Below are 14,441 nucleotides of genomic sequence, written 5' to 3'. Positions count from 1 at the left end.
CTTCCAAGCCATCCAAGATCATAAAAATCAAATACTTAGTCCTTAGCACAAGCTTTGTGAGTGTTAGTACTAGGTTAGTTCTTGAGTGAGTGATCAAGCAAGGTTTAGATCCTTGTGCTATGGTTCTAGAGTGAACCAAACTTGTATTTTGGTGCGCCGGCCTCCTTGGAGCATTGGTGGCTCGCCGGCATGTCAACGAACCTCTGGCTTGGTGTGAAGCGGTGTCGACAACTTTGTGCGGGGGACGGAGACCCCTCCCTCGTGGGCAATCTCCCTTAGTGAAGATCGGGATCAAGGTGACTGTGATTGTGTTCACAGAAGAGACTTGATTGCCAGGAAGCGATACTCTTCGTGAGTGCTACAACAACGTGGACGTAGGGGCGTCTTTGTGTCAATCTGAACCACGGGATAAATTCTCGTGTCGAGAGTTTGCTTCCTCTCATCCCTCTCTTTAAACTTCCGCATTTCATATTGCAACTTGTGTGCTTTTACTCTCTTAGTGTAGTATTTTGTTAGGATTGACTATAGGTTGCAAAAAAATTTTGGAATTAGAGTTTTACACTAAGGTGAACCGTAGTTGCACATCTAAATAGCTTGATCTAGTTTAAATTTTGTGCAAACTAGTTGAAGCCATATGATAAGATTTTAATAGTGCCTAATTCACCTCCTTTCCCTCTTAGACTAGTGCACCCGATCGCTTTCAAGATGCACCTTGCTTTCTACAAGCCGATGTGGATATGCGATGTCAATAGGGCAAAGTCGATGTGATATAGGTAGGGGTGGTAAAGGGCCCAACATTTTGAACTAGAAAATCTAAGGATCGGGCCCTAAAAGGGCCGGGCTCTAAACATATGTATTTTTGAACTAAAAATTTTAAGGGCTTTATTGGGCTGTGAAGAGGCCATTAGAGCCATGACCCATTACCACCCCTAGATATAGGGATATCGATGCATTGATGATGTTTTAAAGTTTATGGTTGAAAGAAAATGTCCGACGTAAAATACTGGGCAAACACCCAATTTCCGGTAGTGTATCATATATGTTTAATGGAATGTAACAAATTTCTACAATGTATCACGCATGTCGCCCATATGATTCTGCGTCCATACCCTTTATAGGAACAAATTTTCTACACGGTGAATGTTATGAGGTTCCACATGCCAGAAGTACATCAATAATATGTGAGGAGTTATGAGTTTTCTTGACGGTATATTTGTATAGAGCTTAAATACATTCTCAACAGTTATAGAAGAAAAATACAATCTCAACCTTCGTGAAAAAATAAATGTCTTTCCGTTTCAAAAAAAAAAATTGGAAAAAAATCATGTCTGGTCGAGCTACCCTGGAGGCCTGGACAGCACCTCCCCCATTTTAACATCGGTTGCGTCTAATTGTCACCCTTTACCCCTCTTCTTAGTACTAGTCGCCAAATAAACCCTACTGGTGTTTTTTAGTCATATAACAAGACAGGCATGGTTAGGAGGGGATTCTTGAAAAAGCATCATTAAAAGGGTGGAATATGGAAGGCTGCCTTAGAGTTGCTATCTCTCAATCTCTCGACCTTTGACCGGTGCCGCTCTTCTTCAAGTTATTATCGCCCTCTCTCTCTCTCTCTCTCCAACTCCATTTACTTTTCTCGCCCTTGTTTGCCCCTATATCTCACGCCCTACCATTTGCTTTCCTCTCCGGCTCCCCTCCCCATTCCCGTCCTCCGCCCCCCTCCATTCGCAGGTGCCGCCGCCGCCGTGCCGGAGGAGTCCCAGTTGCGCTGCCGAGGTTCGTGCCCAGGCCCCCGCGCCGCGTCCTGTCTGTTCTCGTCCGGCTGTGAGCTGTTCCCGCTTCGGCTTGGATCCTCTCCCCGACTGGCTAATCTCGTGACATTCGGTTCTCCCGTGCTGCGGCTTCATCCGAACATCGGCTGTCCAGCACCTTGCATTGTAGATTTCGCGGACCGGGAGCTTTGGACTTGGGCGTATAAGCTCCGGGTGGCCATCTGTATAGTATCGAGGGCCGTTCCTATTGCATACAGGCCGAGTTCGCCGGGTTGGTAGAGTCAATTGCTTAGTTGTGCACGAACGCTTATTTTAGATTTTTAGTTGGTCGATTGACCGAAATTGCTAGTTTGGTTTGGGTAGGTGAGAGTTAGATTATTCAATCTCATCGGTCTTAATGCTGGAGTAGTTGCGGTCACGCGCAGTTTCTGCGAAATTGAGCTGCATACCAGCTAGCGATGTGTTACCCACCCGTTGATGTAGTATGTATGGTCGCGTCTAGACAGTTTGGTGAAATTACTCTGCAAGGAAAATGGTCTTTGGTACTTCAGTTTTTCACTCCGTTCGCTTCGCTTCTTTCGGCTTCTTTCAGCTTCTTCCCTCCCACGTAAACCAGCCGAAACCAGCCGAAATCAGCACAGTGATTTTCCTGGTTGGATTATTCAATCGAGATATTTCTTCCTGCAAGATTTTGACTGTTGTTGAGGATTTAGCTTCAATGGATGCGGAACACAGTACATGGCATTAGTTTTGTGCTTTTATTGACTAAGTATCACAATCTAACAAGGATCTGCCTAATTTTTGCAATATGTGCTAATTTTTCTTTTCTTTTTTATTCATGCAGAAATTTTCCCTGGTGTACGGATGATGGGCTGCTTCACTGTTCTCAGATCCAAGAAGAAGAAATGCCCTCTTGATAATCCTTTTGTTCCGAGCAAGAAATCGATTGATGCAAGGGAAAGTACGTCCTCTAGACTTCCGGAGCCAGAAGTTCATGTACCATCCTTGCAATCAGCTCCTCCTAGTTTTAGGGACAGGGCTAAAATCTCTCAGTCGGCAAATAAGGTTTATAACAGCAGAGCTCGTGTCTTGTCTGCTCCATCAACCCTTATCGTGGTTGATCAGTTTGGCTTTCCATACACTGAATATAGAGATCAAGATGACTCCAGGGATAAGGAAGGTTCCACAAAGGGTCACCGCTTTTCAAATCCTTTGCCCCTTCCTCTTCCTTCACCGGAAGGACATTCTTTGAGGAACTTTGGTAGCTTCAAAGCCAACAACGTAAGTGGGCCACTGGAGATGTCTGGCCCTCTCCCACTGCCTCCAAAGAAATGTGATGGACTTAGAATCTTCTCTTATGATGAAGTTTCATCTGCTTGCCAGTGGTTTTCTAGTGATCAGTGTGTTTCAGAAACACTTGGTTCAACATCATATAAGGCAACCTTCAGGGATGACTTTAGTGATACAAAGACCACTGAAGCAACAGTAGCTCGATTACTACCTTCCACTCAGGTACCATATGTTCCTGACACAATTTAGTTACATATTTTCTTAGCTGTTGTTGACATTTGGCTTTTGGTGTGTAAATTGCCGACAGAGATGTCTGGCATTTTATGACATAGCTTGATACTGCATGGGTATATCATTCAGTAATTTTACATCATTTATTATTCTGTTAAGGACAATTCAGGCTAGAGTATCAGACTCATTTTATAGACAGGTGACCAAAAACCTATTCCACTGACATATGCTATGCTGGGCCCATAATAATAATAAATATACCATTCCATTTTTTGAATGCTAATTAGGATTTAGGACCACTGCAGATGTGGGGTTGGGTAACATGTTTCTGAAGCGACCATGTGTTTGTTCTTGTTTCTACTATTTACTGCAAACTGCTTTCTATACTTTTTCACTTCATGTAATTTATAATGCATGTTCTTTGATGTAGAAAACTTTTGGTCTAGTACCCACTCCTAGGCAATGCCTTTATTTGCGTCAGAAAATATTTTGAAGTAAATGTAGCTACTAGCCTGCATTGGCTGATAGAACTTAAAATTCTATGTGATAAATTGAATATCGTTCCCTTTTATGATAGGCTGATGTGTCAATCAAGTTTATTGTATTATCCTAAAGTAGTATTCACAGTCGAGCTCATTATTTCTGCTGATGCAACACATTGACATACTGTTTATCACCAGCAGAGTTTGAAGGAGTTTAAAGCACAAGTGAACACATTAGCATCGCTTCAGCATCCCAATTTATGTAAATTAATTGGCTATTATGCAAGAGAAGATTCCAATGGAAGGATGTTGGTCTATGAGCGGCTTCATCATGGCAGCTTAGATAAGCTACTCTTTGGAAGACCGGATGGTCGTTTCATGGACTGGTCTAAACGTTTGAAGGTTGCTCTGGGTGCTGCCAGAGGTCTAGCTTTCTTACATGACGAAGGACCCTTTCAGGTGAGAACTACTTGATTTATTGTTTTATAACATTACATGAAAGTTATGGTTTTAATTTTGCGTGGCTTCAACCACCTTATCCTGTTGTTTTGGCTTTAACTTGTACTTGTATTTCTGTTTGTTTCCAGGCCATGTACAGTGAGTTCTCAACTTCGAACATCCAAATAGATAAAGATTTCACTGCTAAGCTTTCAGGCTATGGTTGTGTTGGCTTCAGTACTGAGGAGGAGATATCTAATGCACCTGCGGTATGTTCTTGTCCTAATGCAATGTAGATGTTTGTATTATCACTTGAGTGGCAGCAACCTATTCACTATATCATATCTTATCCTTCCATTGGATTGAATAGTGTGCTCAGCAATATCTATTTCTTTACTCAGTTTGCATGGGTTCTCTCATATGGTTTTTTATTATAAGAAGCACTCGTGCAGTTAACAAATATATAATGCTGTGAGATAAAACTAGCTGTAATGTACCTATTTATTTATCAGTACCATATTAATCACTGGATATTTGTTTATCAGTACCATATTGTTCATTGGATATTTGTTTTTTTCTTTTCAGTCTGCAGCAAACCTTTCAGTGGAGACCTTGGAGAAAGGTTTACTCACTCCCAAGAGTAATGTGTGGAGCTTCGGAGTTGTATTACTGGAGCTAATAACAGGAAGAAAGAACCTTGATGCCAGTTCGGCCAAAGAAGAACGCAATATTGTCAAGTGGAGTAGGCCTTTCCTTACCGATGACAGTCGCCTATCCCTGATCATGGACTCCCGTATAAAAGGGCGCTTTCCTACTAAGGCTGCTCGGATAGTAGCAGACATAATTCTGAAATGTTTGCATAAAGATCCATCAGAGAGGCCAACGATGAGGGATGTTGTGGAGGCTCTAGCAGGAGTCCAGGAAATAAAAGTTCCATGCCGATATCCTCTGCAAGAGCCGTCTGCCGCACCAAGAAAAATAATGTTGAAATCTACATCCCTCAATGGAATTGTGCCTCAGCATCCTATTATAACCTTCTCTCCATCGCCACCTTCACATAACCAACACTTGATCTCACCAAGGTCATCGACATCTGCTTTGCTTCATCCAAGGATGTGCTCCCCTACTCTGGATGATCCCAGGGTAAGGTCTACGAAGAAAACGCCTCCCCCTATCATGCGGAGGTCTAGCGTAGAAGGCTTTTGAATGTCCATATTGTTCTTTTATTTCCTTTTCTTTGATTTATTTGTTTCTTTGTTAGCCTAGTGATTTTTAGTGCTATGTGCTGTACTGTAAGACAAGTGGCCTTATGTAATGCCCTTGAGTAATAACTAAGCAGAGCAAGGTGAATTGTAAATAGGACCAGGTTGTAGATACCTTTTTGTGCTCTAATTGGATGGAAGCGAGCGTGCTGAGTGGGCCTTGTTACCTCATTATGCAATATAAACTCGTGTTACCCGGTTTCTGTTCGCCCGTACGCCAAACCTTTCAGCTGTTTCCTTTGGGCGCCAAGTGTTACGTGCCTTGTGCCAGTTGCTTGTCGGCAAGCACTTTGTGTTACCGAGTGTCGCTATCCACATGACGATCTCATGTGACATGTTGCAGCTGGTACAAGGAAACTGTTCGTGACATCTGTTTGGGTAGTTGGAGATGCTGAATTCCTGTCTGTGGAAAGTTTGTTTGTTTAATCCGTCGTCGCAATTGTTGACGCTGACCCAGCCTGATCGCTTATTTGCCCGAGGTTTCTCAATAGCGAGTCATGCTCATCGCGCGCGTGTTGTTCCGTTGCATTCTCGATTTCTTGGTGGTGTGTAGCTCATGATGTTGTAACGGTAGGTACTAGTGAAGATTTGTTGCACCGTCCCTGGCATCGACTTCAGCCGTTTCTATCGCATCGGGTTGATTAAAACATACCCCTGTTTGAGCTGCTCTCCGCGTCCCACGGGAAAAATGGGACCGTGTCGCGTCTCGGCGAGCTCTGGACGTTTTGCAAAAAAGCCCTTATATTTTTTGAAAATCGCATACGAACCCATTTTGTCCGGTCAGCACAGTAACCGCGTTCGTTAATTTTTCACTCAGGTCCTCTAACTAATGTTTATTTCAATACAAAGAAGAAATTCGACAATCCTGTCGTTTTTGCGGAAACCCCCCGCATGGCACTTTTCCATTTGCACCCTCCCGCCGCACCCGAACCCTACCCCCTCTCCCTCCCGCCCGCCGCCGCGCACACTCTCCCTCCCTCTCCTGCTCCCTGACGCCGCCTCCCCTCTCCTCCCCGGCTCCTCGGCACCGCCTCCCCTCGCCTACTCACCTCCTCGCCGCCGCCTTCCTCCCTTTCCTGCTCCCCGCCGTCGCCCTCTCTCTACATAGGACACCACCCGACCGACTCCCCCACCGTGCTCCTCGTCCCCATCCGCCGCCGCCGCCGCCTGTGCCACGGGGGCCGCTACCTCGCCGCCCTCTTCCTCCTTGCGCTCGCAGGCTTCCTCCTCAGGCCCGCTGACCCAGATGTCAGCCTGGGGCAGGGGCGGCGCAAGGTGGCCGAGCAGCACGGGGCGGGATCAGCTCAGTAGCGGCGGCGCAAAGGGCACAAGAACTCAAACTTGTACATCCACGTGATTGTGGCCCTGTGATCTCTCTGTTTACCCCTTTCTTTTTCTCTCGTCCTGATCTCATTGCTTCTCCAATCTCCTTTTTCTTTCTCTCTCTCTCTTCCTCAGATCCAAGCTGCGGGGTGAGCAAGACGATGAGGGAAGATGATGGTGGCGCGGTCCCTCTCAGCTCTCTCCTCAGATCTGTTAAGGCGGCGAGGAACCACGACAAGCCCACGTTCGAGCAGGCCCAGGTGCTTCCCCATGACAACTCTGCTGCGAGCGGCAGTTTCCTTCCCTCCCACCTCAGACTTGGTGAGATATTCGTCCTGCACTCTGTCACTCTCTCTTATTCCTTTTTAATTCTTTTCATCCTTCCATTTTGTTTAGATTAGATTCATCCATGTTTCTTTTTTGGATGTAGCGAACCATTCAAATAAGACATGGGATCAAATGACAAAGAGCATAATACAAGTTGCTGCTCCAAGAAGAACAAGGGGAGAGAACACAAATTTCTCTCACGGGTCTTGATTTCACCCATCAATTGCGTCCTGTGAGAGGAATATTGATAACCGAGGCTGCTTGTTTCGATTTCCTCCTCTATGACCTGATCTGATTGCTTGATGATTTAATTTTCAATCTTACAGTTCATACTTCAAAGTTCATGATTTTGGTTAAGCGATTTAATGCCAGGTTTTTGCAATGCTTGAATAGGGTTCCATGTTAGCTACTTTTGTAGGGATAATCCTATAGGTTTAGTTTGTAGAACTTCTACATGTGACCTCTACTTCCATTACGCTCAAGTCACAGATTGTAAACCGAAAGCGTAACTGTTTTTTTTTGTCAGGCTCAAAACCATACTAGCAGCCTTTTGTTCCAAACCTCAAACTGTGTTCTTGCTACATGGATTTAAAATGAAAGGAACAACTAGGACATAGAATTCAAATTATCAAATGTTTCTTTGTACAATCAGAGTAATAAAAGTATAAAATTGATCTCATGTTGTCATGAGCTAAGCCAAGATTTCTGTACTTTGCAGAATGAATAAAACACATACTACAGAGGTAAATAATGTTTTCTTTTGTATTTCTATTTCTTCCTCTTGCTTCAAAGCTACGAGTTCCGATTGGGCGGTACATGTTTAACTGTTTTAGCTGTGGGTTCTGATTTCCGCTTTCACTAAATCTTGAATGATTGTGCCTCAAGTATTCAATTTGTTCTGCATGTATATTAGTTAAATTAGCCATACAAGGAAAGTTTGTTATTTTGGGTGCTCCTGCCCTCTCTAAATTCCCCCTGCATATATAGTAGTTGGGTACCCTGGAGCTCCTCAAACTAAGCCCCAAGCATCGCCGCCTGGGATCTCCAGGATCGACACACGTCCATCCTTACCCAGACCGTACGATCGATCCCTGCGTCTTTGTCCATTCCTACTGCTTCGGATTTGAAGTGGCTTGATCTAATATGCGGTTCTCTGGTGTTCTTATGTAGGTGCATAGCTGGCCATGGCGTTCGTGATGTAGCCGTAGGAGCAGCCATCCATACAGGAAGGTGAGTTGTCTGATTTTTGTTGGGATCAGCCTCTTATGTTCCATCTCCTACAGTGGATATTGATTGACTGCAACTTTTACTCTTTCTTGTGCCAGAAGCTAGGCTCTTGGATTTAGAGCAATATGATTAGGATTGTTTTAGTCTGCTTTTTTTGGCTAATGATGCTTCTTTAACTTGTCTGGAGTGTGTGTCCTCCTTTTCTGAATTAATAGTTCTGTAGTGATTCTTTTTCCTTTCATAGTGCTGCTTGCTTGATGCATTTTTCCTCTTGTTTCTTTACATGTGCTAATTGGTTGATTGACTGCAACTTTTACTCTTTCTCATCCAGGCTCCATCCTAGGTTCAGGCTACATATTTATTTAGTCGCTTGCCTAGAAAGGTTGAATCTTAGTTTGCTTCCCACATAATTTGCTCAGTATTTAATACATAGTCCTAGGTTTACTAAAATCTGCATACTATTTTTCTGCAGATAGTTATGGATGTGAACTTTGCAAAACTTTTTACAAGATTTGCGGCCCTCTGATGAATCATGAAAATTGTTTATAGGCTTGACACACACTCGTGTTTGTGTTTTAATTAATGTGTTGTAAAGTTGGTCGTAAAATATTAATTATTGTGTTCATAGGCTAATTAAAGTTATTTGGGGCAGTACTAATGTGGTTCTGTTTGGCTCAATGTGCGGACTACGCTTCATTTGGATGGGGCGCGTTCTACACATCAACATCAGGTGATACTAATGAAAACAATTGGTTAAAGGTGTTAGTTACAGCTATAAGAGAAATGATATAGTTCCTCTGAAAGATCTCTTTTTTCTATTCATTGACAGAGGTGGTGTTCAGATGAGCAAAATTCATTAGCTGGTATACTGGGCTTCAAGATTAGGTGACTTTTGATTTAACTGTGAGTTTTCCTGTCCATGGATCAGTAGTATGCCAACAAGGTGAAGACCTTTGCCTGACACAAACTACAAATAAGAACGAGCTGATGCTCTACAAGAAAGCAATTGTTGGCTGTACCAGCACCAATTTGGATTACTCTTTTAATAATCTTTGAAATTATTGTTAGCTTCAAAATTTTCCACTGTGGAAAAATAGCTTGATGGGATACTAATGCAGGGCTATTTGAGTCTTTTGGTGTACTTTATTATTTAGTTGTGTCTACTTGTATGAGTAATTCTTTTTTGTAATGTATATGTTTGTGCTATAATCATCCTATTAGACCGCACTACAGAAATGGTCATTGATCTTCCTACACTAAATGGTTATCTCTTGGCAATTAGTAATGAAATTTGCAAGTGGTTGGTCTTGCCAATGTGCAGGTGAGGAGATGAATTGGTTCTTTTAGAGTAGACATTTGGAGTTTAGGTACATGAAATTTGTAATTACATGGTACTTAATGTTAACCTATTCTGAAATAATTCTCTATCTGTTCAACTAAAACCAAATGTTTATGTTATGATAGGGCGCGCAACGCGTGCCAAATGTTCCAGTGATATGAACGACGGCTGCAGAGTCACGCGCGTTCTGCAGTCAACTGCACGCCAGGAAGATTAGTCCACCTGCAGATTTTGTTTGATAAGGTTGTCTAATGTGTCCTTTTACCTTTTTGGCCTGGGGCCGGCAGGGTGGGTGAAAATTTTCTCTCCAGTTTCAATTCACGTTCTTCACCTGATCACCATCTGTCTGCCGGTTGGTGATGCGTGCTCTTTTTGACCGGTTTGTTCTCTACCGGGATGTGAACGACCAGAACTAACCGTGATTCAGTGAATCTGGAGTGCATGACCGTCAACGGAAAATGACCGAAACCGGTGTCGCTCGCTGCTGTGCAAATGCGACAGATCTTCCAGCCGAAGCCTTCGGTGACCTTGCGACAATTCGTCCCCTTTCGCCGCCGGCGAGGTTGTGACGGACATGGTAAGGTCCCCCGCTGTTCAATGCCATCATTCGGTCCCACCGCGGCCGATGGCCCGAACCAGATCATGTGGTGGTCGTGGGTCGATCAGGTCGGGTGTCCCTATATAACTTCTGGAAGATGAATAGTCTATGTATTTATAAAGTCCATTAGACTACGCCTGCTAATGGGGTTGAACCCACCCCAAATCCGCCCCTACCCATATTTCAATAGCCCTAACTACCACCCGCCCCGACCCACCCCGTCGGCTCAATGCCCCAACCCGCCCCAACCCGAAGTCACGATGGAAGATGATATGCGACTTACATGCCGATCTACTACCATAGCGCCCCAACCCGTCCCAACCCGTCTATGTCGTCAACCCAACCCGCCCCAACTCATTTCATAGTGTCACCCGTTTTCACCCGTCCAATAATACCCGTATTAAAACCCACCCAAAAAACCCATCAAGCCCCGCCCCATTAGCAGGAGTACATTAGACCCAAATTAGATTCAACATTATCTAAAAATATTTCAATATTTTGACATAATGGATTCAACATCTCTTATAAACTATTTCAACATTTGGATATAATAGATTCAACATTTATTAATCCTACGTTAACATTTTTTTTGGAGGGGGTAGGGGCTTCCTCTCCGGACTCCAGCGCCAGCGGCAGCGCTCTCCGCGGGCAGCCAGGCGCGCGCGGAGAGGCGGCCGGCGGGCGGCCGCGAGGGCGCAACGGCGGAGGCGATGCAGGGGAGGGCCGCGGGCGGCGCGGAGCGACGGGAGTAGGGGCGGTGGCGGCCGGGGCCGCGGCGGCGGTGCACGGGAGGGCCGTGTCGGCCGGGCGCGACGGGAGCCGGGGGCTGCGGCGGCCATGGCGCGGTGGCGGCCGGGGGCGACGACGGGCGGGGTGGCGGGCGCGGCGGTGCGGGCTTCATGGGAGGAAGGAGACGGTGGGCTAGGTTTTACTGTGGAGATCCAATAGTGGTAGATGTTTGCACGAATCTCAAACACTGGAAGATGATTAGAAAAAAAAACTTCCGAAAGATATATAGGCCGAGTGCCGCCAGGCCCAGCCATCATGGTACGACAGAAAGGCCCAGGAGGGAATTCCCACACCGGCCCACCAATTTAAACAGCGCAAAACCTAAAGCGCGGTTTGGGGGAACTTTCCCCAACCAAAAATCAACCCAGAACCGCAGATAAAGCTCACAAGGCACGCAAATTCTCAAACCCTGCAGCTGCAGTCCAACGAATCGAAGCACCGGGATCGAAGCGGAGCAAGCGCGCCGGAATCTGTCGGCCGTGGTGGCCGTGTCCGCCCGGATCCACCGCTCGGCTGAGAACCCCGGTATTTCCTGCATTAATTTTACCCTAGATCGAAGGGGTGTCTCGGATACCTTGCGCTGTTAGCTGAAATTGCTCCGAAGACGAAGGAAATAAGGAATCGCTGCCGCTGGATACAGATGAGGCCAAGCAGCAGCCAGCAAGCCTCTCCACCGCGGCCCTCTGCCTGGAAGGGTACTGCTCGCTTCGACTCGTATTTATGTTTTTTTTTTGGGAACAATATCGTATTCATAGTTTCCTAGTTCTGTTAGACTATGCCGGCCAATTACTGGAATACTGGATGCGGTGTTCGAATTCCAACCCAATTGCCAAGGCTTGTGCCAGGCCTGAAGTTGTTTGGGCTTGATACAGTGCTGGCCATTTGGTGATGTAGCACACAAATTAGTGACCATTATTGGAATACCGGCCGATCGTTTCTAAGTGTGATAAATTAGTCCTGGTTTGCTGCTGTTGCAGCTGTATTGGTTATATGAAGGCTAATGTCAAATTAAAAAAAAAGGGATAATCTAGCAAGCATGCTAATGGCCACCTGTGTTGGCAGCGCATTTGTTGGCTAATTTAGTCCATCAACATATCACTGTTGTTGCTCTATAGTTCCAGATCTTCAAGCAGTTAACTGGTTTAAGGCTTTAAGCGTGTACTATTTGGAAGCATCAGGCATCAACTACCTGAAGTCACATGATTGGTGGTGCAGACTGCAGAGTGCAAACTGCTCTCTCTACTGCTTATTCTCTACTCGTTTCGTTTCAGGACTGATACACATGCTAGTATTTGTTGGGGCTTTATGAAAATCTTCTATATGCATCAGAGGCAAGTAGCGATGTGGTCGTCAACAGTTGCTCTGTTACAAGGTACATGTCTTGTAGCTTCGGTATCCTTTCTTATCTGCAATTTTAGTAATGATTATTTCAAAAAAAATGTTTTGATGACTGTTTTTATCTTGGATTCCTGAACTGCAGCAATCTTCCTGCTATCTTCGTGGCTTTACCGTATCAGGCCCTACTGCTCTGCCATTGAAGTACTCTTTATGGCTTTATATGTTTCAGTCCAAGCAGATCTCTTACATGATACTGATTAGTCTGTACCTTCCTGAACCTGAACTAGCCTGTTGCATGCTGAACCTGTTTGTCTGGGAAATCACTTTAAAGCTACATTTAAAAGTTAAAACCAACGACGTCTCTTATATAAGTTTTAACCTCTTTGACTGTTTTAATTGAGATTTTGCGGAATTGAACATACTACTGTTATTTCTGGGTCCTGGGTTCGTATGCTAACGGGACCTACTTCAATTATTCTCTGTTAGTCTGTTATAGATGTGTGCTCTGATCCATATGTGCTTGTAAAGCTTGTGGTAGTCATATATGATACTGTCGCTTGGGAGGTGTTGGGAAACAGCTCTGGTTTCTCACTCTATGTCAGGTCAGCACTGGCCACTGGTCCACACATTCCTTTTCCCTTTTGCCTTTATGTCTCTTTGCCTCTAACATTATGCCCCCTAGGCCCTAACCCTGCTGTCCTGCTTTTGGGCAATATAGTTGTCATGATCCCTAATTGTGTGTTTGGTCATTGACTCATCAGGTCATACTGAAGCTTTTTGGACCAATATGTGCAAGCAAAGGGATTTGTGTTCAATTCACAGGAGTACTGTTTGCCTAACCAAATTCTGTATTTGAATTTTCCACTCATCACAAAAGATGTGAATACTTTTTTCTCTTTGGTTTCAACTCTCAACATTCGACCGATTTATCAATTTTTCTCTATTTGATGCAAGTTTTAGCATTAACAACTATTGTATTGATGTTGTGGCCTGCTATGTTTTTTTAACTTTAGATCTGCATTTTCTTGCCATCACGTCCTTGCATATAGTGACTGGTGGGTGCAGTGTGGCTCTCCTCTCATGATGCCTGCAATTCTATAGACTTCACTTGATATGGGCTGTTGGCAACAATAATTCTCTGAGCATCGGTTGGGCCACGACATTCTGTTTCCATATCAAATGTTCCTGACCATATCTATTTCGTTTGACATTTTCTTATCATTAGTGATACAGCATTTTACCAACTACTGGAACACATTGAGGATTTGAGATAAGATTTGGTGAAGCGCATGGATTTGTCTGTAATATACTATATAGTAGTAGGTAGTCTTCTTGTGGCTAGCATGTTCTTTCTTGTGGTAAAGAAAAGGATGTACAGTTAGCAGGGCTATTATTATACATGCACAATTGTCATTTGGCTGGTAGCTCACGCCTGCTACCTTGCCTTTTTTTTTTTGAGGACTTACCTTGCTTGAAGTTGGTTGGCACCAGTCCAGTATACTCTCCAATATTAGTTCCTGCAAACGTGACCTGGCTGGAAAGCTGCTTGCCTGATTCTCCAACATTTTGATGTTTCTCATTTCTGTTTTCCGCCGGTGCTAGCCCTCTCTATGGGGAGGCTTCTGGTTAAGCTTGCTTCAATGAAGTTGCTACTTTGTTGGAAAAGAAGATGCCAAAGGTGCGATCTCTCACAATGCTGTTGTATTTTGATTTGCTTTTGTTTCTGATTTAACCGTTGTAAGAATGGCAGGAACAGATAGTCCTTTTGCTAACAAAGTCTAACAGGAGCCGCAATGTTCTACTTTTACACTTGAAGTTCGAAGTGGTAGGAAGGCAGTGTGGTGCTCATAAAGCAAATCAAACCCCTTCTTTTACAAGAAGAGGACCGTATAACTATATCCTTTTCCTTTTTTAGTTTGTAAGATTCATTTCGTTCTTCTTTGAGGCAAGTTTCTTTTCAATGAGAATTCAGATTCTTGCAACTATCCATAACAATTTATTACCATTCATCCAATCTTGAAGCTA

At 44.3% G+C, this 14,441-nt stretch overlaps 2 protein-coding genes and 1 long non-coding RNA gene across 10 annotated transcripts; all 3 read left to right on the top strand.

Annotated features, from left to right (window-relative positions):
• The first annotated feature begins 1,625 nt into the window (after window positions 1–1,625).
• Window positions 1,626–5,682, top strand: LOC120673464 (probable serine/threonine-protein kinase PBL1). 4 transcript variants are annotated; one of them, XM_039954308.1, is made up of 5 exons: window positions 1,626–1,776; window positions 2,617–3,284; window positions 3,977–4,234; window positions 4,363–4,482; window positions 4,799–5,646. In XM_039954308.1, the coding sequence occupies exons 2-5, from the start codon at window positions 2,637–2,639 to the stop codon at window positions 5,417–5,419; spliced, it is 1,647 nt and encodes a 548-aa protein (XP_039810242.1). In that variant the 5' UTR covers window positions 1,626–1,776; window positions 2,617–2,636; the 3' UTR covers window positions 5,420–5,646. The 4 variants fall into 4 exon arrangements, with proteins under 4 accessions (XP_039810242.1, XP_039810240.1, XP_039810238.1 ...); XM_039954306.1 differs by having other exon boundaries at window positions 1,637–1,776; window positions 3,974–4,234; XM_039954304.1 differs by lacking the exon at window positions 1,626–1,776 and adding an exon at window positions 1,923–2,506 and having other exon boundaries at window positions 3,974–4,234; window positions 4,799–5,682.
• Window positions 5,683–6,469: 787 nt separating this feature from the next.
• Window positions 6,470–9,505, top strand: LOC120674280. Of its 4 annotated transcripts, none has more exons than XR_005675038.1 (6): window positions 6,470–6,818; window positions 6,934–7,119; window positions 7,229–8,203; window positions 8,296–8,355; window positions 9,005–9,082; window positions 9,182–9,505. XR_005675038.1 is itself a non-coding variant. In XM_039955435.1 (6 exons), exons 1-6 carry the CDS (start codon window positions 6,722–6,724, stop codon window positions 9,210–9,212), a joined length of 543 nt encoding a protein of 180 aa, XP_039811369.1. In that variant the 5' UTR covers window positions 6,470–6,721; the 3' UTR covers window positions 9,213–9,505. The 4 variants fall into 4 exon arrangements, 3 of the variants coding, with proteins under 3 accessions (XP_039811369.1, XP_039811371.1, XP_039811370.1); XM_039955435.1 differs by having other exon boundaries at window positions 8,113–8,203; XM_039955437.1 differs by having other exon boundaries at window positions 6,470–6,828; window positions 8,113–8,203.
• A 1,880-nt stretch (window positions 9,506–11,385) lies between these two features.
• LOC120676957 lies at window positions 11,386–14,441 on the top strand. 2 transcript variants are annotated; one of them, XR_005676050.1, is made up of 4 exons: window positions 11,386–11,773; window positions 12,350–12,450; window positions 12,559–14,094; window positions 14,202–14,441. It is a non-coding gene; the product is annotated as an uncharacterized LOC120676957 (long non-coding RNA). The 2 variants fall into 2 exon arrangements; XR_005676049.1 differs by having other exon boundaries at window positions 12,559–14,441.

This window comes from Panicum virgatum, chromosome 5N (assembly GCF_016808335.1).
Source record: "Panicum virgatum strain AP13 chromosome 5N, P.virgatum_v5, whole genome shotgun sequence".
In the NCBI taxonomy this organism is placed as follows: Eukaryota; Viridiplantae; Streptophyta; class Magnoliopsida; order Poales; family Poaceae; genus Panicum; species Panicum virgatum.
The sequence above is the reverse complement of the archived record's forward strand: the minus strand, read 5'-3'. Positions and strand labels throughout refer to the sequence as shown.